The sequence below is a fragment of the Phodopus roborovskii genome, unplaced genomic scaffold, assembly GCF_943737965.1.
Source record: "Phodopus roborovskii unplaced genomic scaffold, PHOROB, whole genome shotgun sequence".
NCBI lineage: Eukaryota > Metazoa > Chordata > Mammalia > Rodentia > Cricetidae > Phodopus > Phodopus roborovskii.
The window spans coordinates 29,766,769-29,794,517 of NW_026126525.1; the positions used below are offsets into that span (position 1 = coordinate 29,766,769).

General features: G+C 38.5%; 1 protein-coding gene across 3 annotated transcripts in view; it reads right to left on the minus strand.

Moving 5' to 3' along the window:
- Positions 1-14,858: 14,858 nt before the first annotated feature.
- Gabrb1 (gamma-aminobutyric acid type A receptor subunit beta1) overlaps positions 14,859-27,749 on the minus strand; it is a 455,282-nt gene continuing 442,391 nt past the window's right edge. For all 3 annotated transcript variants that reach the window (XM_051198076.1, XM_051198075.1, XM_051198077.1), the window contains one exon: positions 14,859-15,375. In XM_051198076.1, coding sequence (XP_051054033.1) covers positions 15,031-15,375 — 345 coding nt within the window. In that variant the 3' untranslated portion in view covers positions 14,859-15,030. The remainder of the gene's footprint in view (positions 15,376-27,749) is intronic.

Sequence of the window (27,749 nt, forward strand, 5' to 3'; positions counted from 1 at the left end):
ATTTCACTGGGCGTGGCTTAGCACATATGAACCCCTAAAGCCCATCTCCACAGTGACACACCTCTTCTAATAAGACCACACCCACTCCAACAAAGCCACACCTCCTAGTAGTACCACTCCCTTTGGGGGCCATTTTCTTTCAAACCACCATAGTCTCCATTGAGAAGTCAGATGTCATTCTAATAGGTCTGTTTTTATGTGTTTTTTTTTTCTTTTCCCTTTGCAGTTTTAAAATATTTTTCTATGTTCTTTTAATGTTTTGGTTATTGTGACTGATATATCTGTTTCTTCTATTGTGTCTTCAATGCCTGCAAGTATTTCTTCTGTCTCTTGATTTCTGTTGGAGAGTATTGCCTTCTTGCCTCTTAGGATCCTGTTTGAGCTCCTAATATTGTGTGTGTGTGTGTGTGTGTGTGTGTGTGTGTGTGTGTGTGTGTGTATTTTTTTCCTTGCCTTGTCTTTTTTTTTTTTTTTTTTTGAGACAGGGTTTCTCTGTATTGGTTTGGAGCCTGTCTTGCTCTGTAGACCAGGCTCTGTAGACAGAGATCTGCCTGCCTCTACCTCTTGAGTGCTGGGATTAAAGGTGGCGAGCCACCAATGCCTGGCCTTGTTTGGATTTTCTTTATTGATTCTATTTCTACTTTCAGGTCTTGAATTGTTTTATTTTTTTTTCACTCTTTGTGTCTTCAGAAATTTCTTTAAGGGTTTTATTCATTTCCCCTTTAAAGATCTCTATTATATTCACAAATGCTATCTTAAGGTCTGTGTCTTATGCTTTAGCTCTGTTGCAATACCCAGGGCCTGCTGTGATAGGGTTGTTGGGCTCTAGTAGAGGTGTACAGTCCTGCCTTCTATTGACTGTTTTTCTAATTTGGCATCTAGGCATCTGGAATTTCGAAGTTTGTAATCTAGGTGCTGCTCTTTGTTGGGTGGGTGTGTTGTTCCTTGGTTTCTGTTGCCCTCTCTGGTTCTTAGGTGGGTGTTGTCATTGTGTGTTGCCTGATAGAGGATTTTTCTGGGACCCTGATAGGTGTGGTCACTGGTGATTCTGGGTAAAATGTGCTTCTAGGTATTGGGAGCTGATGCTTAGGAATGGGGTTGGGCTAGGGGTGACTGACTGAGGAAGTCCTCAGGAGGCAGGGAAGCCAGGTGTTCCCCAGGATCTACTTAGTCCTCTGCAAATGGGGGACAGAGTATGAGGAGAAGCCAAAGCAGGGCCTTGCTACAGACTGGGGGATGAGACTGGGGTGTGGATTTGGAGGAGAAGGGAGAGCTGTGAAGATGTGCAGCTACCCTACCACATGCTTCCTTGTCTGGATTGAGTCATAGAGTCCTGATGCAGAAACTGAGAGGTAAATGTGTTTGGAAATTTTCAGAATTAATACTAGTCCAAGAGAAATGATGTGATGGACTCAGAGGTGACATCACTTGGATCCTAGTGGCTACAAACAAACATTGACTGCACAGACAGTCCCAGGCCTCCAGAGCATCCTCTTGTGTACCATCAGAGGAGGGATGCTGTCACCCAGCTTTGCCTGGCACCTCAATACTGACTCTGTAATCCTTGGAAGTGTGAGGTCATGCTGGGTTGCACTAGTCTCCTTTAGCTACTTTTTCTCTGAGACTGAGAAGGTTTACATTGCTACTCTAGCCATTCTGCATTTCCCTTGGATAATAACTACTAGTTGTTTGCTGAATTAATAACACTTCAATTTTCTTTGCTTAGAAAGATAAATAACATGAACCATCTATCTTACATTTCTTACTAAACATATTGCTTTCATATTTGTTCCTTTTCTAGTTTAGATAAAATTAGATCTGTATTTCCTTCTTCCATGTTTTATTATCCTCCTGCAAATGTGTGCCAATGTCGAGTGCCATCAAAAAGCTAAGCTCGTCTTCTGGATGAAGCTTGGTACTCCAATAAATTGTGATTCCCAGCTATTTTGTTTCAGAGATGCTAAACTTGGCCCTGGGCTGGAATTTAGACTTTTACTGAAAAGCTATTCTGCTAACCATCAATTTACAGATAAATGGACTTCACAGCTTCAGTCTGTTCATTATTTTATTGTTAACACTTTCTCAAGGGAGTGAGTTTGGAAATCAGAGGTCTTCAAATGAGGAAAGACTGGGAGACAACAACAAAAAATTAGCACCACCACCAAAAAAAAAAAAAAAAAACCCAAAACCAAAACAAAAAACAAACAAACAAACACAAAAAAACCCAAACCCAAGAAAATCTGACATAAGTCACTTCACACGGGAATACTTATTGACTTTGTTTTAGAACGAGGAGACTGTTCATGGCCTTCCTCCCTTACGCTATAGAAATGCTCCATCTGTTCATGTTTGTAAGGCATGTTTCCTGAAGAATGTGTTTAAAAGTAGTGCAAAAACAAACTCTGACTAAAGCGTCCCCTCCCTGTTTTTTTTTTTTTTTTTTTTTTTTTTTTTTTTTGATAATCCTGCAAGGGCTCTCTTTTACCTACAGGGATTCATCTTTGTATTAGCTTTTATAAGAAAATCTGTTGGGGGCTACAGAGATGGAGAGCTTAAGAGCACTGACTACTCTTCCAGAGGTCCTGAGTTCAATTCCCAGCAACCACATGGTGGCTCACAACCATCTGTAATGAGATCTGGTGCCCTCTTCTGGCATGCAAGCATACATGCAGACAGAACACTGTATACATAATAAATAAGTAAGTAAATAAATAAATAAAAGAAGAAAATCTGTCAAACAATAAAATTCAGAATTTTAAACATTGCGAAGGATCATACAACGCTGAAATCTTCCGTGTTATAAAACAGTACAAAGCAAACTTTATATGAAGCATCTGTAATTGATTTTTTATTTTTTATTGAAATAAGCTAATGTAAATTGTACATATTTACAGCAGTAAGTTCCCTTTCAGAAGCTTCACAGTTACAATTGGAGCTGATGGTCTCTGACACCAGCCTTTCAGTCGTGTGACCTGTCTTTCATTTGCTGCAACAGTTAAAATCTTGTATACCAAAGCAAACAATGGTGTGTTTTATAGCAAAGCCACACTGTTAACAAAAATGCTGAGTGGAGGGCAGTCCCATGACTGTGAGGGTGGCTGCAAGTCCTGAAATTGAGAGCGCAAGTGTCTCTTGTGTCCATACCTGATAGCATGTAATTTGATTTTGTATTTTACAGGAATACACAATCACTTGGTGGATGACTCAGAATAGAAAGAAGGCCATGAAAGGACAAAGGGGCAGGAGTTAGAGGCCACTGAACAATTCCTTATTCACAGATTCACTGTTTACATGGAGATCTACCTTTTATTTGTATTTATCACAGTCTACAGGCTTCATGGATTTTGTCCACAGATAGCTTTTGAGATAATGAAGACATAAATCACTTGCTTTTTAGCACATAAAAATAAATTAATGAAAAAATATTCTAATTGAATCCCAAATGAAAAGGGACAAACAAGCTTACTGTATGAAATTTGATTTCAAATGTAAAAAGCGACAGAAGATCACAAATCCTGTTAGACAGACGGCAACTTCAGTCAGAAAATGCAGCATATATTTGATACAAAATAGAAATCTTGAGTTATAAAAGTAAGGAATCCATCTTTTCCTTTCTTGGCACCTGTTCAATCCTGTGCTGTTTCATTAAAAAAAAAAAAAATTCTACAGGTTTTCAGAAATACTGTTCCTTGCCATTGAGTTTCTCCAGTGGTCCAATAGGTATACAAAAAAATATTACCTGCTTATGTTAGGAAGAAAAAGCCATGTTGAAGAGTAAAGATCATTACATATTTGTTTCTTTACAATGCTAGAAGTTTGCATTCTGAAAACCAGAAAGGAATTCTTTTATTTATAAGAATTGTGTAATGCCAATCAGGATAACGAGTTTGCTAAATCAGATTGGTAGGAGGGTAGATGGCAGAATTGGTTAGTGGAGATTCAAAAAAACAAGAAAAAAAAAAACAACAAAAAACAAAAAACACAACCACTTAAAAGTCTTCTGACATGTTTGGTGAACTTAGCTGAGAGGCGACAGAAGGTATGTGTTTCTTTCTGGTGTATGTAGCACCTGCTTTGAAAGCCACAGCTATTTAACACAGGATGCTATGAATTAAAGTAGCAGACACTTGTTTGGATAAGGTTTGAGTGCAGTCAAGTTTTCAGTGAAGTAGTTGCCAAAGAGGTGTTTGAATCACTGCCCGCCCACATCCTCATTTCTTATTCTCTAGCCTTAAGAGACTTGATTCCCCAGCTCCCCCCCCCCCCCGACCTGCCCCATGCAGAAGCGGAAGGCCTTTACCATAGATTTAACCTGCTTGTTAAATTCGAGAGGAGTGAAAAAATTTTCCAGAGGTGATAGGCAGCCAGGAGAAGTATTTCAAGAGAGCCATCTTCAATCCAGATGCTTTTCTCTCGAAAACAGTTTGATTTGTGTTTATAAAGCATTGTAAACTCCAGTTTTCCTTTATCTTAACCTTCTACATAAAATACTAATGTTATATCAGCCATTATATGTGTCCATCACAATGGCACAAAATGCTGCCTGGTGGTGAAAACCAAAAGCTTTTTTAAAAAAAGTTAAAGCATCTTTGGACCTTGTAAGCATTTAAATCATTGGGAATTTCCAAAAACCTCTGGCAATCTTGACCTTTTAAAAGTGCCACATGGTAGGTTTTATCAAGAGAATTGTTGGCTTATTTTAAAATAGGGAGTTGAGCAACAATGAATAAATACATGTGTATAAAATCATAAGCATTCCCTCATTAGAAAAATAGTGGATGTTCTGAATATAAAAGGTTATTTGGATACATAACTCTTACTACAGTGAGTAAGAATGATCCAGGGGCTTTCTTAAAAATATCACAGGGACACTCCTGCAAAACACATTTCAAGCTTTATCCAGTGGATATTTTTTAAAGGATAAAGAAATCAGATAATAATGCATTGATAAAAAAGAAAAATCAAACACACTGAAATCCAGTGTATTGGGGAGAATATACATAGAAAAATATACTACCTAGTAAAACTGGGGTGGCTGGTGGTCCCTGGGAGGTAATGTGTGCAAAGTCCGTGTTTCTTTCATGAAAGAATCTAAATACACATCAGGATGTCAGTGATTGAAAGGTTCACAAAAGATTGTTCACATTCTCTGCTTTTTTAAAATTGAGAAGCAGTGATGAGTATTAAGAGCTGTCCCTTCTGCCTCGCTAGTGCCAACTCATCTATGTATGCCTTAGAAGAAGTTGACCTTGCTGTACAATATCCTCCATGACTATTCTCTCAGAATTCACATTGGAGTTCTCCATTGACAAGGTAATGCTATTCCAACTTCAAACATCTCATAAAATAGACATTCAAAAGACTTTTAATAATAAGGCAGGCATAGCTTAGTAGGGCTAGAAATGAAGCTATGGAAGAAAATGTTGTTTTTTTTTAAATAAAGGAAAAGCAGAAGTAATTATGATGCGAAATTTAGTTCTGCTAGAGTTTGTGTACAATGGAGGTATTAGAAAATGTATGTCTGCGTACTCCATCAGTGGGAAATATCCCAGTGGCCACTCTGCATGGGGTTAGCCAGGGATCAACTGTATGATTTTATTTGTTAATTTATTTAGAGATTTTATGCATGAGATTCTACAAAAGACTTAGAAAGTGGGGTGTTAACTCTTAAAGACTTTCCCTTAGAGAGGCAGAATATTTGCAAGAGTACTGAAAACACACAAGATATCCAGTTTTATTGGACAGAATTGCTACAAGAATTGGAGGCATACCAGCAGGTGAAGGAAGAGAATGGATACTTGGATGGATGTTTTGGATGTTGGTGGCTTGTTCTGCTAGTTACCACTAGGGTGGAGCTAGGAAGAGCATCCTGACATTGACCATAAGATGGAAAACTTGAAGTGTAGCAATAAGAACATTTGGGGATGATGCTTGGCCATTGGAGTTAAGGGTAGTGAAGGGCTATGGATCGGTTTCAAAGGAACTAATTAAAGAGAACAATGACAAGCTTAGTGGACAAGAGTGATGAAGGCTGGTCAGATGGAGGTAAGTTGTTTTTTCTGAGACTGAATACAAACTCCATCAGTAAACTTATTGGTATTTACCATATCCTCCAGGTGGCTGAGACTCTGTCATTTGAAGCAGTCACTTAATTTTCCATTCAAACTCAGCCAAACTGGATCCTTTAACCACAATGCTGTGAACCTGAAGAATGGAGCTGAGCTGAAGCTCTGCTGCTGTGTGGTCTATTTCTTCATCACTCCTTTAGGACAATGAGAGGCTGTTGTGTGGGGGGTGGAGAGATGGTAGAGTGGTCAGAAATAAACTGAACAGCATCTATTGGGTTAACGGTATCTTATTCTTGGGTGTGAGAGCTCTTTTTCCAAGTTCCTGCACCTCTTTGAATTACTCCAACAGCCTGTATCATCCAAGTCAAAGGGATCAAATATAGGTCATATGGAAGAGGTAGAAAGTTTGTTTTTTGAGGCAAGAAAAACTGGGAATGAATACCTACTTCACCAGTAGTTATCAGATCTGGGTGAGTTATTTAAGCTATTTGGGCTTTGTTGTGATATTACTGTTATCGTAACTACATAAGGCTGGAGTATAGAGCAAAATGCTATATTATAGAGGGAAAGTATTTTCTCTAGTTTAATTTAATACAGGATAGTCATTATTGAATATTTACCCTAGACTATTCTTAGTTTCTTTTTGTTGTTAATTAATGACTTTTTACATTGTATAGTTCTGGGTATTTGTTACAAGGCAGCCATGATAACCACACTCTTCAGTGAATGGTTCAGGAATGATGTCTAACTCAGTCTTGGCCAAGAGGACAAAAAGGATGATTTCTGGGGCTGAGATGAGAAAAGAGTGTTTTGCCTTTAAAAAGGAATCTAAGGCAAGACTTACCTCATTTCTGTCCCTCAGTATGAATGTCTGAGGAATGTCTATGAAACCCTGTTGCAGATATACTGAGTGCTGTTAATATTGAGAGAATCAGAGAAGGGTCTTGAGTCATACATACATACATACATACATACATACATACAAATGTATGTACATACACACTTATATAGTGCTGATAATATTCAGAGAATCAGAGAAGGGTCTTGGGTATTATATTCTGGAAATAAGCAACCTAGAGCAGTCTCTTCCTCTAATCCTACTGTTATATAAGCTAAGACTGTTTTGATTGTGAAAAATCCTTTGAGAGTTACCCTTATCACCTGTTCCTGAATGGATCTCAGCAGATAGTCCTATGTTAGTAAACAGTAATGTCACCTCAGTTAGGAATGCTTACTTTCTCTTAAAAAAAAAAAAAAACAACGATATCATTAGGCATGATTCCATCTACAGGTTGAAAATACTATGGGAAAGCAGAAAAGAAAGCAATAACCTCATTACTTTGAGAGAAACAGGAATCTACCAGCACATGGGGAAGTTTGGAGAATCATCTTTGAAGGATGCCTGAAGTTGGAAGCAGAATATTCAGCTAATTTTGCAAAAAGAAAGTGTTTCATTTATAGACTGACATACAGCATAAAAATGGTACTTCTAGGTATTATCCCAAGAATTTTCTTTAAAAATTTCAATATAATAAATGATGAAAATCTTTCAATAAGATATAGAAGAAAACACCTATGAACACAAAGCCCTACATAACAGATTTGCAGACACATGCAATTGGATGCGAAAAGATTATCCTAATGATTTTCAACAGTTTGAAGACTCCAGGAGAATCATAAACATTCAATAAAAGTTAAGAGTACTTGCAGAAATCATTTTGGTGATCATGATGAGAGGCTGGAATGGGGAGGGGTACATTAGCTAGAAAGTAATTATAGGACTAATCACAGTTTAATAAACTTTAATTCTTTTGTCCATGGTTGTATCTAAAATAGCAGAATATTTGATTGGCAAAGAGGTATAGCAGGGTCCAAGGGGAAAGGGGAAAGAAGGAAGAGTAAAAGCTTCTAAGACCCAGAATCTCTTTCATGTAGATGGGAAGTTGCATCTGGCTTGAAAGGTCAAATATATTTGCTTATTTCATTTTAGGACAGATAGAGTTGTGAAATTCAAAGCTGGAGGTGTCAACAGAACACATTTGGTCTCAGATGCTGGCTAGAAGTTGGCTTTTCCATACATAAGGGAGGGCTTTATGGCTTTTTCTTGACCTCTTGACCGAGTTATAGAGGGTGGTTTAAGAACACCTGTATCTTACAAGGATTTAAAAATGGAGATCAGATCACATGGATGAATGTTATCCAAGAGTCCTTACAGATACTTTTCTAAAATGGAATATTATAGCACAGAATATTATAAAAGTAGTAAGACAATTTTGCTACTTGCCTGGATAACTGCCTATTTGATGAGGGTTGGAAGAAATATGAACTAGTATTCAATTCCCTTAATAGTGAGTAGCTAACTCTCAAAGGCATGTGGCAAAGATTATTATTAGATTTGTGAGGCTTCATCACCTGGGACCATGGTGCACTGGCACCATTTGGTTAAACTCCCATGTCCTCAAGCCTCTCTAACCTTTGAAACATGATTCCAGAAGAGAATTTGAAGCCACCTGCTGGCATATCAAGAGGAGGCATACCTCCATCCTGATTCCATGGTGTCTTCTGTCAATATCCTCCCTTCTCTCCACTACTGTCAACTGTCCAATATTATAGTGCATATTTTTTTTTTGGTGTATGTTTAGAGAGCTGTGTTCCCTAAGTCTGTGGAGAAGCTTTTTGGAAGGAATGCATCTTACACAATTTTCTGGTGATAATTTGAACAGTGCATAATGGTTTATGCAATTATTAACTCTGTGTGGAATCTGCTAGAATGTTGAGAGGGAGTAGGTGAGGTGATATATATGAAGTATAAGTCTAGGATAAAGGAACAGAAATGATGAATTAGATCCAAGTCCTAAAAGATTATCTGTAACCACTGATTGCTACTTGCATGATAAGCAGTTCTGTGAGGAACAGTAGTAAAACTTTAAATACCATATAGTTAAGACTAAGGGAGGTACACATAGCTATTGATGAATGTAGCACAGATTTACCATGCTACAATGATATTGAGAAAATGGCCTTAACTTTAAGCTCCGGTATAGATAACATAATGATACACAGGTCTAAGTTCATTACTTCATTTATACTATATTTTGATGTAAGTTGGGAGAGAGATGATGTTTGTAAGCATATTTACTCTTTACATAAAAAACAAATAAAAATAATTCAAGGATCTTCAGTGGTAGTCATGATAAAAAGATTAGTCTCTGAAGACCTTTTGAAGATATTATGACTAGGAATTGGGAAGAATAATTATAATTCTTTGTGAATTTGATGAAGGAATACAATATAAGTCCAAGCATTGAAGCTGCTATCTAAATATGAGCAAGATAGCATAGGAGCTTTGGAAATGAGATGGACAATTAAAAAAAAAAAAGGAATAGATTTCACTTGGGCATATAATCGGGAAAGAATAAGACAGAAGAGTTAATCTATTTTATAAAATCCAAAATTGCAAAATACACATAATATTTTCATTATTTGAACATACAAAAATATATTTTGGAGTGTCTCCTCTTTCCTGTTTCTCCTTTGGGAAGCCCGGGAAGAGGCAAGAGCCAAGTAATGATATTGCTCTTGTTCATCCTTTGGCTTTGGAAGGAGACTATTTTAATGAATGTATCTGTAACCCTGTATCCATAAGGCAAATAAACCAGGTTATTTGACCTCTTTCATGTACTGACTTGTTTTGATTGTCCACAGGACAGAATTTGCAGGGAGTGTTGCTCTGGAGACTAGAATTCCTTCTCAACTGGTTCAGGAATATCTATTTCCCAACTGGAATTCCCACTGGATTTTTTTTTCCTGTTGATAATTCCATGATATACAAGAGGGTTCTGAGTCCCTTGATACAAGTCCCATAATATGCCAGAGACTTCTGAATAGATAAAAACTTGTTAGACTGCTTCAATTTTAATGGGAAATTCCTGCCATGGGAGTTGTCAAAAGTAAGCACAGAATCCTCATTCTTACTCTTATATGAATTTAATATTATCTGTTTTGTAATTTGATTATTAAAGAAAACTTTTATATCAAATACTTGCTGCAGCTCCCAACAATTACACTTTCAATCATTCCTGCTGATGTGTTATATAAAGAAAAGCTAAGGTAAAATCACAATGTGTTCTAACCTGAAAATTGGCAGAGTGGATTAGTTCCAACAAGGTGTATTTTGTGTGTTCAGCTGCTGGTGGGTCACATCTTGGATTAAAATATCCCAAAATAATAGTTCCCAGTTTATACTCTCTTAACATGTGAAGTGACACAAAGGATCTTATCTTCAGGGAGGACACCTTTCCATCTAACTCTAAGAAACCAATCTCTTTCTTCAATCGCTTGGATATTTTGAACTTCTTTTGGTGCTGTCACCCTCTCTGGGATTTCCAATTTGCATTGAAAAACATTCTGTGGCATAACAACCTACATCCTGAAGACTTTTGAAAGAACTCTGAAAATTTGGGGGAAATAATATCTGGAAATATTTAATTATCAGGTTCTTCAAACTCAAGTAGCTCACACTACACATACCCTTCCCCAAGTTAAATACTGTTGTTTCCCTTCTCAATCAGTTCTCACCTAAGATTTTCTGTACCTTTAAGGACATAGTTACCTCTATACCTTTCAGGCATGTGTCTGCCACCTAGTGCTATCAAGGACATTTATTGTCTCTCCTTGTACCCCTGCCTATCCTTTGGATATTGATTGTTAACCCTGATCAAACCTATCCATACTATTCATTCTACATCTTAGTAGAAGTTCTAGAAAACATAGTGGAGAAGTTAGAAGCTAAAGCTATTGGTGCAAATAAAGCTTTGGATTGCCTGTGGATTTTGAGCATCCCTTTCATCCCTGACCCCTTAAGCAGCATAGATCATTTAGTTCTTGATGATACAAATAGCCACAGTGACTGAAAACAACTTATGTACTTTTCATGACTGTTCAAGGAGCAGACTGTCCCAGTTCCTGTTTCTGCTGGTGCTCTGTTCTTTGGCCCCACGGGTAGGCAGCCTTCTAGGCAGCTGCTGTCCCTTTTAGTGGGTAAAGGCATGAGGCAGTGATCACAGACACCTGGCTATGGCTTACAGCGGAGTCACACAACTGTATGCATGAAAGAGCAAGAGCTGGAGAGATTCTGATTTGGGCCCGAATCACTAATCATTTCACTTTATGAATAAAAGCAAATGCTTCATAAGCTTACATTATTTACAGTGCTCAGGGTTTTCAAACATCCACCCAAAGTTGGGGATCACTACACCACAGGGAACAGTTCAGTGAACTATGTACAGAATTTACAAGGAAGTTTACACAGTAGTCTACCTTCCATTAACAAATGTACCTTTGTATTTTCTTTCAGACATATGTTTTTCTCTTCTGCTCATCCTAGAAACTACTGAGTGAACCATTTTGAGCAAATGCTTGCACACTCTTTTCTCCCCTTCCTAGGATACATGATTAAACGAATGGTGGTGCATCACCCTTTGACAACACACTGTCCAAAGTTTTGGACATGAGAAATCTTGGAGACTGTTTTCTTCTGGAAGGCCTGCCCTGTTTGTTTAACTTCGCAGATTGGAATAAAAAACCTTTCTAAACAGGTATTCATAAAATAGTCATTGATCTAAGACAACGGAATTTTGTCAATTTTCTATGACTTGTTTTTTAGGGAAAGACCAGCCTTTTGGACCCTAAAACCACTATTCTTTTCCTCTGCACCACGTTTTTCTCATTCAATTTTTAAGATCCATCATTGAGTGTAACACACAATAAGGGTGGCATGTACACAAACACATTATTCACTCAGCAGACATGCCAGCCAGCTGCTGTTTCTATTTGGCAATAGAGGAGATGGAGATACTAATCCTGGATTATTCAAGCAGAAACAAGCTTTTACCTGGGTCTTTGCCTCAGAGAACTGCTAACTGGAACATCGGATACTTTAAGCCAAGGAAAAATATGAGGAGAAGGGGGATGAATGTGAAGTCACCACCGTCAAATAGAAGGTGTGACATCTACTCTGTCCACAGCAGGGTTAAGTCTTCTACACAATCTGTCCCACAGCTGAACTCTGAAGCACGGGATTCTCTGGGTGAAAATGAGGCACAAGGGAGGGAGCCTGCCATTGTCAGTTTCTTCTGTCCCTTGATGCAGGGAGTTACAGCTATTTTCAGGGCAAAAAGAAATCAACTCAATACTAGTTAAATAATAACCTTTGTGTAATATAATCTGAATGTGTGAGGGCATTTAAGAATGTTTCATATCTTTTATGTTTTATTTACAGCATTTAGGGCAAAAAGAGGGAGAAAGCCAGAGAAGGAAGATGCTTCCTTGTTACTGCTTGGCTTGGGAAGGGAGCAGAGAAGAATGGATTAGTCTGGGAGGTGCTCAGAAGTTTAGGACAAAGATCATGACCCACAAGTGTGGCAGCTTTTCAATGCTTTGGCCTTCCATTGCCTCTGAGATAAAAGCCATTTGATCATATTTGCATAATGGTGGCTGTGATGCCTATACCATTTCTTGCCCAGTGGGCAGTTCAGGCCTAATCATTTTACATTTTAAATGGTTATAATGTAGGAGTTAAAAATGTTCTTTTTTCCCCCCTGCAACAAAAATGCTTTACATCTAAAACTATAACAAAATCACTCTGGATTCCAAAAAGGAAAATATAGTAATGGAAAACAAATTATCACAATCTTTTATGAGAAGAACCAAGTAGACACTTCTCTCTGATCCAATATTTCTTTCTTCAAAGCCTTTTAAATAGCTTTGACATCAGAAATGATAATTTCTGTTCAGCATCAGGCACCTAATTTCCCTGCCTAGGTTTAAAATACATGACTGCATGGTTGTTCCTGGGTATTCATAAGCAATAGGAACCTTCCATAACAGACAGGGCCACATTCTATGTTATCATGGCATTGTATGTGGCAAGGCATCTATCTCAGCCTGCAGGGAACTGAGCAGAACTTTACATGGGTGACCCTGTGACCCCATGTTGAGAATAGCTCATTGTAAGAAGCATGTTTACATTTCTTGAAAACCTAAGTGAGAATTTGTCCTCAAAATCCCAGCACATCTCAAGAAATTGCTTTGATCAGTTTTTTTTTTTAAGGTGTAGTGGGATTTTTATATTTTTACTAGTGTCTGTTATTACATTCAGCCACACTCACAATTTAAGGTTTCTCTTTTCCTCTTGCTTTCTAATGTATTTTTCATGTCTCCCCTTGGACTCATTCAGAGGAATTCTATCTTCCCTTTCCAATTGTGATGATAATTTACCAGCTCCCACTACTCTGCACATTGATTCCCTTCCAAGGGGAGAGCCAGACTGTCAGACAAGGCAGTCTCCCTGATTAGTCCTTATCACATGCATGGATTGTAGCCTCCAATCCACGGTTAGCCAATCTGTGGTCTCACTCAACCATGCAAATAAACTTGTATAATTTTACAAACTCATTCTAAAGGAAAATGAGGTTTTAACGACATAAGATGGGAAGAACTCAACAGCAGCTTGTTGGAATTGTGTTCCTTTACTGAAAGTCTTGAGAACCACGACCCAGAATAATCCATAAGCACAGATGAGGCTGTGCAATAACAACAGTGATTAATGAGTGTAGACAGGCAGGATCTACACTTCTGGGGCTGGTGTGCATGGTCAAGGACTCAGTGTTTTGTCTTTATGAGTTTCTTCTTTTCCTGTGAATTTTGCTACTTTAAAGGTTGTTTTTAACTGGAAATCTGGCTTTGGAGGAAGACACTGACATGGTGGATGAGCATTTCCTGGGCCATCCATGTTGCAGTTTGAAATGCAGAGCTCAGCAAAAGGAATCAAAACATTCCAGTAGAATGCTGTGTGATGAGCTTGTTGTCACCATTCAATTGTGCTCTCTAGAAGGCTAAGCAATTCATACAATATGACTTAAGACTTGGCAGTCCAGATAATTGCCCAGGCATCCTTTTTATAATACGCAAGTCTTGCCTTTCTCAGAGAAATAGCACTTTTTTTTTTCCTTAAGGAAAAAAATTGATCTCCACCTCCTCCAAATCCCTCACCATCTGAACCCCACATATCCTCTTTCTTCTTTCAGGAGCAGGGACTGTGGAAATATGATCACATTGTTGCATGGCATCAAGACAGTCTAAGGCTCATGAAGGACAGTCATCAAGAAAAATATTGATTGTCCCCCAAACTCTTTGTTCTTGAGAAGTAAAGAAAAACATTTTCAGTGACTACCAGTTAGATCAGGCTGGATTCTAGCACTAACTTTGAACTTCTGGGAAGTTTGAGAAAAAAGTATTGTTAAGGATATCCATGGTCATTGTTAGATGGACACAGTAGGGTGAGTTTGGGGAAAAAGGTGACTAACACTACCTTTGACGTCCCTCTACTACAGAGCTGAGAAGCTTTTCTAGAAGGGACTCGGGAGAACTTCAGAGGGGAGGGGAACTGTCAGGGTTATATTCCACTTCCTGGAAACCTGTAATTTGTCAATGGCTTTATTCTTCTGAGATGCTGAACTTATTATTTTTCTTGTCATTTAATTTTTTTTTTTGGCAGAATGAGATGATTACAGTTTACTCAGAGAACACAGTGCAGGTGGACAGCAAGGTCCATTATACATTTTCATTTTCAAATTATTCAGTAAGATCCAGGGCAACTAGGAAAGTCGGCCAATAGTTACCACCCATCTACTTCTCCCTTTGTGTTTGTAAACAAAGCAATTGATGGGACTCTTACCGAGCTAGTAACCTGGACCACAGTAGACAGAGGAAAAAATAAACCCACTTTTTGTTGTTATTGTTGAAGTAAACATGGTGTGATAATAAAAATTTACACGCAGGGCCGAAAACCAATTGGATGGCTGAATCTCTTACCTCAAAAAACACAGCAGTGATCGCTGTTGGGAACCTGTGGGGTTAGAAAACAAGCCAAGATAGTCTAAACTGAACCATGAGACTGACCTTAGTGTACATAATAAAGCCAATAAACGACATTAAAAAGAGAAAAGGTGATGGGGAAAAACATTCGGGACCACTTGTCTATGGAGTTCACATCAGTTAAGTCAGGGATCTTCACTTTGAGTTGAGAGGCACGCCTGCGGATGCGCCCCTTGCCTGGCACCCCGTGCCTGTCCAGCCCGCGCCCGAAGCCCTCGCGGCTGCTCAGTGGCTTGCGGTACTGGATGCTGGCGCTGTCATACGAGTACATGGTGGCCTTGGGGTCACTCACACCCGTGAGCACCTCGGAGCCGCTGGTCTCATTCCTGATTTCCAGGGTGCTGAGAAGAATATTGCCATGGGCGTCGACCTGAGGGCAGAAAGGACATGCTCAGACACTCACCAAGGGCATTCCCAGTCATGCTGTCACAGGGCAACACGTTGATCCTTCCCATTTCATGTACACTGATCCATTTCAGCAGAGAACTGGCTCCATGTGCTGCCTGACAATGAAGATTATCTATAGTTCATCTGTCTATCTAATCTGTCAATCATCGTATCTGTCAGTCTTTTATATTCCATTAGCTACCTACCACCCATCCTGTATTTCTATCTTTTGTCACAAACTTATATCAACAAGCTATTTCTATCAATTATTGTCTACCTCCAGCAATTATATATTTATCTTCTATAAGTCTGCCTATAAACTCTGCAGCTATTAGTCATCCAGTTCTTATCTATTATTTGTCTATCTTCTATCATCTGTGTGTATCAATCATCAATTTATATCAATTATCTACCTGTTATCTATCTACTTATCGGTATCTATCAACTATTTTATCTTCTATTTACCTATTATGTCTACCTATCTCTATTAATTATTTATCACAGTTATCTTCTATTATTTATCCATATTCTATTAATTATCTATTTCTATTAATTAATTTCTCTTTCTTTTTTCTATCATCTAGTTACTTCTATCAATTACCTATGTACCATCCATTTGTATCATCTATCTATTATCTATACCTATCAGTGTGTCATCTATTGTTCATCTTCTGTCTTTAACTACCTGTCTTGTTCTAATTTGACTTCTGTTGCTGTTAATAAAACATTTTGACTAAAACCCACTTGGGAAGGAAAGGGTTTATTTGGCTTACACTCTATATTATAACCTATCAGTCAGAGCAGTCAGGGCAGGAACTCAGGCACAAACTTGAAGACAAGAACCATGGAGGAACTCTGCTGGTTGTCTCTCTTTCTGACTTAAGCAGCTCATTTTCTTATATAGCTGAGGTCCTCCTGCCGGGTGTGGTGCCATCCACAGTGGGCCAGGCCCTCTCACATAAACTACCAATCAGAACAATCCCTTCAGACACTAACACAGGGAGATTTGAATTGGGCCATTGCTCAGTTCTTCCTTTTCCCCAGGTGACTCTAGGTTATGTCAAACTGACAATAAAACCTAACTAGCACATATCTTTTGTATCCATTTGCTTTCTGTTGCTGTGCTAGAACACCATGACCAAATGCAACTTGGAGGAGGAACAGGTTTATTTAACGGAGCTTTAGGTTACAATCCACTGTGAAGAGAAGACAGGCATGGCAGGTCTGGAACCAGGAACTGAACAGGGCTAGGCCCTCCCACATCAATCATCAATCAAGCAAATGTTTCCCCACCCATTGCCTACAGGCAAGTCTGATAGGCATCTTCTCCATTGAACTTTCCTCTTTTCAAATGATTTTAGCTTGTGTCAAGCTGACAAAAAGCTGACCAGCACAACTGACCTTTTGTCAACTTGACAAATCACTCCTAAACTAATAGCCTTTTCTTTCCTGTATATTCATTCCAAGGATCTCTTGTTATATCACAATATAAAACATAATTTTACTTTTAAATTCCAAGAGTCTTTAAAAACTTAAAAATTAAAGCATTTTAAAAGATGGAGTTCTCTTTAAAAACTCTTTACAAATCCAAAGACTCAATTATGGGTTCCTATAGAACAAACAAACAAACAAACAAACAAGTCAAATACTTCTTATTTCAAGAGGGAAGAACCAGGACATAGTTATAATAAAACTAAAGCAAAATCAAAATCCCACAGTATAACTAGATCAAGGTCCTTCATCTGGGACTAACCCACTTCTCTGGTGTTAGTCTCCATGACACACCCCTAAGCAAATCCTGTCTTGTAGGCTCAGCCCTGTTCACTGCACATCTGCTGCCCCTGTTCTTTGTGGATATCACATGGTCTCAACATCTATAACATGCTGGGATTTCTACTGTAGCTGAGGCTGCACTCTCACCAATGGCTTCTCTCTTTAGGGCCTCCAACTCGGCCACACAGCGCCAACCCTCAGCTTCTCTGCACTACCCCATTAATCATTGGGTTTCCACTACTAGGGAAGTTGTCCTATTACCAATGGTGTCTCCAGCCTCCCTTGGTCTCTCACAGGGCCAAGCCTCAGCTTTTCTCCATGACTGACTCCTTCAATCCTACAGCTCTCACCATACCAAAACCAGTAACAAACACGTGAGGACTCTTGCACACTACCAGATTTGTCTATCAGCATGTGATGCAACATTTACCCCTGTGGACCACAGCTTCCAGGTGATGACCCTGAGCAGATACTCCCTTGAAGATTTCACCTCAATCAGACTGGTATTTTCTCAATGACAGCTGGTTTCTCAGCCCCAGCTGACCACATCAGTTGTCCTAGTACAGCAAAAGTTTCACTTTAGCTATGGTCTCTGGTTAATCACAGTTTCTTCTTTAGTCCTAGCTGACAAAGAAGCACAGAGTCTCAACTCAAGATATCAGAGTCTTTACTTGCCTCTGAAATTTCCCAAGCCAGGCCTCCATTTTTTTTTTTTTTTTTTTTTTTTTTTGTATCTCCTTCAATACTTTTATCTTCCAAGCTCATACAGACCCAGCAAGTTGGTTGAACTGAACACTCAATGGTTTTTCAAACCAGTCTTTGGTAGTCTTTGACCATGGGGTACAATAACATTGTCACATAGCATTGTAAAAAATAAAACTTTCAAAATTGAATCCCTCATTTATATTGTATACATTGTAAAGTGTGTCCCATTGTAGTTTTCTTAACCTGGTGCATGCACAAAGACATCTAAAGCCTTTATGAGGGAAGTGAAGTTTTTAAAGCAGTCTCAGTTGAGTTAGAAACCATAGTTTCAAGTGGAGTTTTGACACATAAAAGGATGAATCCAGCTATAGAACTTTCTATAAAAGTTCGTCAAATTGCTTAATTATTAAATCAACAGTTCTTTTTGAGGCAAATTTAAGAACAGCCATATAAGAGTCATTTTAAATTTCTAGCAACCTTTTTTACTAGAATAGAGTTATCGTAAAAGCTGGTATTGTAGACTCTGTGTGTGTGAGCATGCATGTGTGTGAGCATGCATGTGCATGAGCATGCATGTGTGTGAGCATGCATGTGTGTGTATGCCTTTGTGTGTGTGTATGTATGTGTGTGTTAGATGACCTGTTAATGCAGCACTGACACAGCTCCCGCCAAAATAAGATCCACAAGGAAAACATCTATTGGTTTTTCACAACTTCAGACACATCAATGAAGTATATTATGCCTTGTCTCATCTGTACTGGATGAAGGCTCCCTAGGTGATGAGAGATCAACCTCTAAGTGGAGCATGACTCAGCTAATAAGGATTTTTAAATCTCTACGCAGATGGAATTAAAGCAAAGAGAATTTAAACATGATGGATCTTTATGGAAGTGCAGACTATTGGATGTTCTAAAGTATTGCTAATTATGATAGAATTTTCCAGTGGGATAACGGTACCCCATTCTTCAAGTCACCCTAGAGGAAGGTGATTCCTGCATTAATTTCCATGTACCAGTGGATCAGGATCATGCCCAGCATCCTATGCACTGACTATCTACTGGGCATATTTAGAAAGAATAGGTGGGATTGGCTCTGCCTCATCTGGGTTTTCCCCTCCCTTTGACTTATTCAGTGAGGGTGGGACGTTAAACTGCGTCAGTATAGATCTGCATAGTGTATCTCAATGCTCTTGTATATAAGGAGGTGGTGGCTCATGGATTCCAGTGACTTCAAGAAGAGTTTGATAATTTGGGGAATGGCTGCATTATTGTAATGACTGTATTCCTCGAAAACAAAAAACAAAACAAAACAAACGAACAACAACAAAAAAGCTTATTGATTCTTTTATTATGTTTAGAGCATCATGGAATCTAAATTGAGAGAAAAATAAGCATTATTGCTGGGACTTCAGGAGGACATGTAAGTAATTTGTCTTTCTTCTACAGCAGATAGATTAAATAAAAGCAATTTATGTGGTGAATAAAGGGACAAGAAGGTGTTGCTGTAGACATGTAGCCTGAGGGCTGGCTGTTGCTTCACTCTCTACTAGATGGGCATATTTTCTGCTCTGCAGGAGGTAATTTTAAGAGGAACATGGATAAACAGTTAAAGTGTTCATTCGTTCACCTCCCCCATTTATGCAGCAAATGTTTCTAGAGTGCCTGAAGAGCTTGGGCATTGTGCCAGATGCTGCTGTAAGACATTATGTCTCTTATTTTAGAAATGAAGGCTCTCAATGAATAAAACCCCTTAATATTGTATTCTCCCATCCAAACACTGAAGTTCCCCCTTCTCCTTGAACTGGCTGTAAATCTTTCACTGGACAAATGGTGTCACCTCTGTTAAATGTGGACAATCAGTGCTCTTTCTAACTCTTTTCCATGTTTGCCCTATTGTGATGCTGGGCCTTTCTGCCATTTTCCTCCCAGATGATCATGTTAGTTGGCCTTGGTAACAGATGACCACAAACAAATGGAAGGGCTCACATAAGAAGGGATGGGTATCTGGCTTCCTGCAGCACAGGGCTTGTACACACGTGGCTTGTAAATTCTAACTTTGGGAGGATAGTGATGAACAAAGCAGACAAGGTTCTTAAAATAGTGGAGTTTAAATCCTTATGTTCTCAAGGGCAAGAAACAATACTTTCCTCGTCCAGCATCAATTTGTTTAAAAATTATTATATAGAAAAAATCTTTTAATCTATCATTTATCTACCTATCATCTGTCCATCCATCCATTTGTCTATCCATCCAACCACCCATCAATCCATCCATCAATCTAGCAATCATCTATATCTATCTATCTATCTATCTATCTATCTATCTATCTATCTATCTACCTACCTACCTGTCTGTCTGTCTGTCTATCTACCTACCTACCTACCTGACTACCTATCATCTGTCTATGTAGCAATCTATTCATCAATCTATATCTATCTATCTATCTATCTATCTATCTATCTATCTATCTATCATCTATCTACCATCTGTCTATCTAGCTATCCATCATCAATCTATCAATTATCTATTTATCTATGTATCATCTATCCTATTGTATTTAGATTTAGAAAGTGTGACCATCATATAAATGAGATGAATTGTTTTCCTTATAGTCATGCTCATAGTTCATCACAAAAGGTGAAAATTCAAAGTGAATTACACTTTCCTATGTTCTACTGGAATTAACTACAGAACAGTTCACAATATCTTCTGTATCAAGATTTAAAAGTCTCTTAAGCTAAAAAAAAGTCCAGAGCAGTACTATTTTCTGTTCCTTCCCCTTGAGTACTTCATTAGAATTTCCCTCAGTAGGGGCAACTTTGCCTTGTTCAAACTGAGAAATGTGCTTAGAACAATAAAGAGATGAAATGAATGAACAAGGAAATTTCAGAACTGGTAGTTAAAATTGTACAGTCATTAATTTCACATGCTAAGTTGGCAGTAGACTTGGTGTCATAGTGAAGTTATTTTGTAGATGTAACTGACACAGTTATTTATTGTAATTAAAGATTACAATAAATACAGTACTTGATGATGTTAATGGCCTTAAATGATCACTTGGCAGACTTCAGAGCAAACAGGATTCCTAGAGAAGAAGAAACTGCACCTCAAAACTGTATCTGTGATTCTAGGATGCTCTACAGATTTGCAGTCAAGTTTAGTTTCCAGCCTGAAACCTGTTCTACTGAATTCAGACTTCACAGCTCCCCAAATGCCTAATATAAATCCTTCAAATAAACCTTGCTACATGCTGTTGGTTCTATCACTTCATTTCTATTTTTCTGAAGAACCCTAACTGATAAAAAAGGGTATGCACAAAAATCCTGGGGGTGGGTCTAAAAGGAGAGGGGTCCAGCAAGATTACAGTTGTGTCTCCCTCTACAGCAACACTAAACAAAAGTTACCAACTTCCATCTGGCTCAGGCGCTATCTTACTCATCTTACTCTTTCTCTCTGCCTTCATCATCTCCCATTGTAAAAAAAAAAAATGTTACTACTTACTGTATTTAACCACTCTGGATATTTCCAATATATAAACATAGCAGAACTCATTTCAATGTAATTGAAATAAAATACATTCTTGTTAGAGTGGCAGCTTTAAAGCCTTGTTGAGGCATACCTTCAGGCATAGCTCATGTTGCAAACAGTATGTTACTTCCTTCTTGCTGGCCAATTCCAAAAGAGTCATATATACTAAGTGATTCTAACTACAGGTCAGAAAGATAGTACAGTGATACTGGCAGCTAACTCATGTTCTTAGGAAGCTCACAGTCTATCTGAAGAAGCTGTCCTGTGTGAAAAGTGGTCTCTATACACTGCCACAGACAACCTGGAAAGCCACAGTCTCTATGTACTACTCCCTATCCTAGGATGTGACACACTTTCAGGCTATGTAGCTTTGAAGCCTCTCCTGGCACTCACTCTGTAGCCCAAGCTGGCTTCAAACTCACAGAGATCTACCAGCCTCTGCCTCCAAAGTTCTGGGATTAGAGGTGTGTGCTACCATGGTCTGGCTCACTTTCAGGCTTTTACCCATGTCATCTGTACTCACTATGTTGCCAAATCTGATCCCTTGGCTTGGGATTCCTTTGTGGGGGAGGGTTTGGGTTGTTGGGAGCTTTGCTCATGCTTTTTCATTTCTTTGCATGTCCTGATAACAACTAGCAAAAACAAATACATTATCATCCCTTTCAAAAGGGCAGATATTTAAGCATAAACCAACATACATATAAAGAAATATACGCACTTTAAATATACTTTTTAAAATATATTTATTTCAGGAAATAGAAAAAAGTAGTGATAAGAAAATGAGGCTGCTGGGAATTTCTAGAACATTTCTCAGGCAGAAAATATTAGTTTGAGTTCTCTTCCCCATTTCTCTCCTCCTGTGTATTAACAAGGCCAATGGCTTCACTTGTCTTCACTCTGACCGAATCCCTTACTATGGCCTCATAATTATCTTCCCTTTTCTAGGAATGTGTTCCTCTGGTTTCTGTGCACAGCAGCCAGAGTGATTCTATAAGATGCAAAGCAGACACAATCTTCTCTGTTGATTTTTTTTTCTAGCGTTTTGCTAAGCCATAGAATGAAATCTAAAATTTCATCGTAGTTCAAAAATACTAATGTATGATTCCCCATTCTCAACATTGGTTCCCTTGGGCACTCTGCACAGACACTGTGTGTGTGTATGCATGCATGAGAGAGGCAGGGTCTTGCTATGTATCCTAACTGTCCTCAAAATTGGGATCCTTCTGATCCAGTCTCCCCAGTGTTGGGAAGGTATCTGTAGACCACTGCCTGGTTCTGGTTTTTCCCAATCCCCTTTCTAAGTCCTCAGGACATTTTTACCTACCATTATATTCTTGAATATTCTTTAGATTGTTGCCAGTCAGGGTTCTTATCATTTTTTTTCTGCAGTGACCATCACTGGTTGCCATTCATGTAGTTTACACAGCTCTATATAAATTTTATTTTTCTTTAAAAATGTGGTTATTTTTATATTATGTAAATAAGTATTTTGCCTGTGTGTCTGTTGGTGGCTTGTGAGTCTGTGTCCAAGGAGGCCAAAAGAGGGCATCAAATCCCCTGGAATGGGAGTTTCAGAAGACTGTGGACCATTGGGTGGGTGCTAGAAATAGAATCTGGATCTTTTGCAAGAGCATTAAGTACTATCAGCTGCTGAATATCTCTTCATACCTTCTATACACATGTTTCAATGCTCTCAAAAGAATATGAGTTCAGATAGGCAGGAGCCAACTGCAACTCAGCTATTTATCTTTCTGGTCCTTCCAGAACTGAACCTGAGGTGACCTACTGGAGGTACTTAGTTAATGTCTATAGAAAGAAAAGCCTCAAGCTCAAGCTTTCTATCCTCTCTTTGTACTGAACTCTGTTTTAGTTTCACTGGCCAAACCAAGAATGTGTGAAACAGCTTTAAAAATTGTTTAAAAATATCTTATATGTTATTCTACTTTATTTTGTTGTGTGTTAACATTCTATCAGCCTGTGCTGCATTTTTTTTTTCCCCAAGTCAGGGTTTCTCTTTGTACCACTGACTATCCTGGAGCTCTATTTGTAAACCAGGCTGGCTTCAAACTCAGAGAAAAACCTGCCTCTGCCTCTCAAGTGCTGATACAAAAGGCATGTGTCACCACTGCCCAGCCCCCAGCCTGTACTTTACACACATAATCCAAGGGTTTTAGTTGCGTGTGGCCATACCTGTTGGTTTGGTCTTTCGGACTCCTTTAGTTTCCTTTGATACAATCACTTTTACATTCCTTTGGTGCATATAGTTAGAATAGCCCTGATGGCGCCCTTTAGACTCCACAGGCATGTGTTGCCCTGACTTGAGTGTTTGGTGTTTTCTATTTTATTCATAAAAAAACTGAATTCTTCATGACAAAGAGATTTAAGTTTTGAAAAAAAATGGGCTCAAACCTAGGACTTATTTTGGTTGTCATTATTGGGTTTGACATTATTATAAAGTACTCTGGGCGTGGGCAGGGTTTATAGCTCTTGACATGATAAATCTAGAGCTTTCGGGGTTACCATAAGAGAAAATCTTCTGAAAACAAAGCCAATGTAAAGGATACTGGAATGAGGGGATTAAGAGGGAGGTTTTCTGCTTACCATGTTTGCTCATCTGTAAAGCACCTCACAGGAAACTGGAACCAGGGGATAGTTTCTAAGTTAGAGTTCTGTTTCACTCATCAAAAGATTCCTAGCTATTTGGAAAGTAAGAAAATGGATAATACAAAAGAGAAAGGATAGGAAAAAGAGGAGGATCAGGAAGAGGAGGCAAAATCAAAGGAGTGAGGAAGAAGAGGAAAAAACACAACTTTCTGGAATAGTTAGACTCCCAAGAACAAACAAACGAAAAAAAAAAAAAAAAAAAAAAAAAAAAAAAAAAAAGAAATCCAAGCTAGATTTGGGCAAAAGTATGAAGTGTGAAGTTCATGAGCAAATGTCATAGGCTTGTCAGTGGGAATTGTAGTTCAAGCTGCCAAATCAAGACAACCAGTTTCATCAAACAGGGTCTATGTGCCAGGCACCCTGAAGGGAGATGCTGCTGAGGAGTGCTGAGGCCCAGGTTCCAAGGCCAATAGGCATGTTGTGATGTAATCATGGAACTTCTTACCTTTGAAATACTCATCTTCATCTACATTTTGGAGATCAACACAGTGCACAGCTTACTTCACATGCAGAAAGTTGCCTGGAAGTGTTTGGATGATTTATCACAAAGAACAGAAATCAGGGAGAAGAGGCTGATCACAGAACTGGTATCTAGTTACAGAAAGGAAAGTTCTCCATCTTAACCTTTGGGGTTGCAACTGCACATTTGTCATGAATCTTTCATTGATTCTCCCAGTGTTTGGTAGTCTCTGGTCACAGACCACCCCTATATCCATTTCATCCATTTGCACATAGCAGACACTAGCTAGTATATACAACTAAAAAAGTTTCAGGTTAGTTTAAAAGTATCCCAGAGGCAGCTTGCTCAAAGTCTTGTTGTGCTGTGAAATCTGTCTTTCAAAACTCTAAATACCATCCCTAGTTTCCAATGGTGCCTGAGGGGTTCATGAATCTACAGTCTTTATCACCTTGGAGATTGAAACTCTCATAATGTCTGGATTCAGCATCTGCACTCATAAAAAAAAGTGCTTCACTGCAGCTGGTGGAAGTATAAATCAATACAGGGTGTGCACTTCACAGGTACCAGCTTGGATTTCCCTTGACCTAACTGCCCAGCTGCAGCCATCAAAAGTGACGTGTAAAAATGAACAATGTCACTCCACATTCAAGAATACCAAGGAAAATCCCAGTGCTCTCTCAAATGAAAAATCGGTGACCCTAGATACATATTAATTAAGGTTAACTTTTTAAAAGCATCACACAGGAAAGAGGAAGATCTTCCAACATCATATTAAGGGAAATACAGTCATTTCTACAGATTTGAATTTAATCACAGTGTTGCAGTTTTTGAAATAGCACAGTTGACATTATTTAACTTCTGGAGATGATAAGCTGAGCAGATGACATTTCTTATGGACACATTGCCTCTCTGATTCCACAGCTGAAAAGATGAGGAGGTTGGGATTTGTTAAACCCAAGCATTTTCAGTATCATTTTGAGTTGCATGAGATGGTGACATTGTGCTTGCTGGATAGTTTTATGTCAACCTGACACAATATGAGAGGAGGAAACTTCAATAAAGAAAATGCCTCCATAAAAATCAGGCTGTGAGAAAATCTGTAGTGCATTTTTCTTAATTAGTGATTGATGGCACAGGGACAGCCCACTGTGGGTGGGGACATTTCTGGGCAGGCATCCCTGAGTTCTATAAGAAAGCAGTCTGAGAAAGCTAGGGAGAGCAAGCCAATAAGAAGCACCCATCCATGACCTCTGGATCAGCTCCTGCCTTCAGGTTCCTGTCCTGACTTCCTTTGATGATGAACAGTGCTGTTCAAGTTGAATAAATCCTCTCCTCCCCAAGTAGCTTTAGGTCATGATATTTCATTACGGCAAGAGTAATCCTAACTAGGACACTGTGCAATTATTATTCCATCTACATATGGAAAGTAAGTAAAGTCTTAGTCTAATCACCTTTGAAAGTTATTTCTACCAGTATATTGCATGATGATTTAGAAAGAATACCAGAGGTTCACGTAAGCATGCAGGATAAAAACATTATTATTCAGAGAGTTCATTGCCTAGTATGCAAGAGTCCCTGAGTTCAATCCCCCAGCAAAACAATACATATGTACACGCACACACACACACACACACACACACACACACACACACACACACACACACGAAAAATAGAAACAATAAAGCAGCCTTGGGCAGAAGCCTAAATAAGTGGGCTATTGTGTCCTTTTCTCATTTCATATGAAGATTCAAGAATTTAGAACGTATTATGGCATGTTACTCAATAATTTGAGTGAGCTCTGAAAACTGTTAATGGAGAACGTCTCTCTGATATTCATTCATACTTGGTTTCTACCCCATTATAGCTATTGAAGAAAGAATAACAGCACAGTAGACAAAGGCTCTGTTACCTGTCATTGTAAACTACAGTGTAATGAGAGAAAAATGCTAAAGAATAACTATAGGAACACATGTTATTATAGCTGTTCCACAGTAGAGGTATAGGAGTGCATGAGAACAGTGAGGAGGAAGTAAATATAAGCACAGAGTCATAGTTTCTGTTCAGGTATCTCCAAAGGGCAGTGTCCACAGTAAGAACATGAGTAACGGAGCTGGAACTAATCCCTTCTGCTCCACAGAATGTAATATTAGTCCATTGAAGGGCATGTTCAAGCCTGTGACTTACATCCATCTATTTCATGGTTTCAATTGGGGCATGTAAGCTGAAATGAGCCCTTCTCTCCTCAAGTTGCTTTTTGTCATGGTGTTTTATCACAGCAATAGAGACACCAATGAAAACAGTATTCTATGGTATTAATGTACTACAGCTTGTCTAATCATCTATTTCAGATTATATTGGTTGCTTTCAGTTCTAGACTGGTACTTTCATTTCGTACAGACTTTAAAATATATTAGTTGCAGTTATGCTATAGTGCTTGTTTACCAGGTCAACACTTGAAATTCTTAAAATCATATTGCTTTTGGTCATGATATTTTCCTGTTTCTGTTCAGTCATGTTAATGTTTTACTGTGTACTGGATATTTGGAATGATGGATTATAGAAACTCTGAATTGTATTACAGAAACTCTGGATTGAATTTTGGGTTTGTTTTCTTAGGCACTTTAATCATATTGCCTAGAATTTGTGGAAACTTGGTTTTATGTATTGTTAGAATGGGTCTAGGTAATGGTTTGAAAGAAAATGGCCCCCAAAGCTGCGGCCTTGTTGGAGTAGGTGTGGTCTTATTGGAGGAAGTGTGTCACTGTGGAGGTGGGCTTTGAGGTCTCATATGTGCTCTAGCCATACTCTATGAGATAGACCACTTCCTGTTGCCTTTAGATCAAGATGTAAGTACTCTTAGCTCCAGCACCATACCTACCTGCATGATACCTTGCTTCCAACCATGATAATAATGGGATAAACATCTGTGCTGCAAGTGAGCACCCCACTACATGTTTCCTTTATAAGACTTGCAGTGGTCATGGTGTCTCATCATAGCAATAGAAATCATAACTAAGGTTTTTTCCTTATTCTTATGACTTAAACTTAATTCATAAATTATAATTATTTTAGGTATTTAATGAAATTACATTAATGGGCTAAAAACAAATGCTAAAAACTTGACATGTGGACAGCAGTTAAAAATCTATTTTTATTTTAAGTTTGTTTTTATTTTATTGGCATTTAATTTGTAGTCTGTAGCTCTATTTTCCTTTGAGTTTGCCTTAG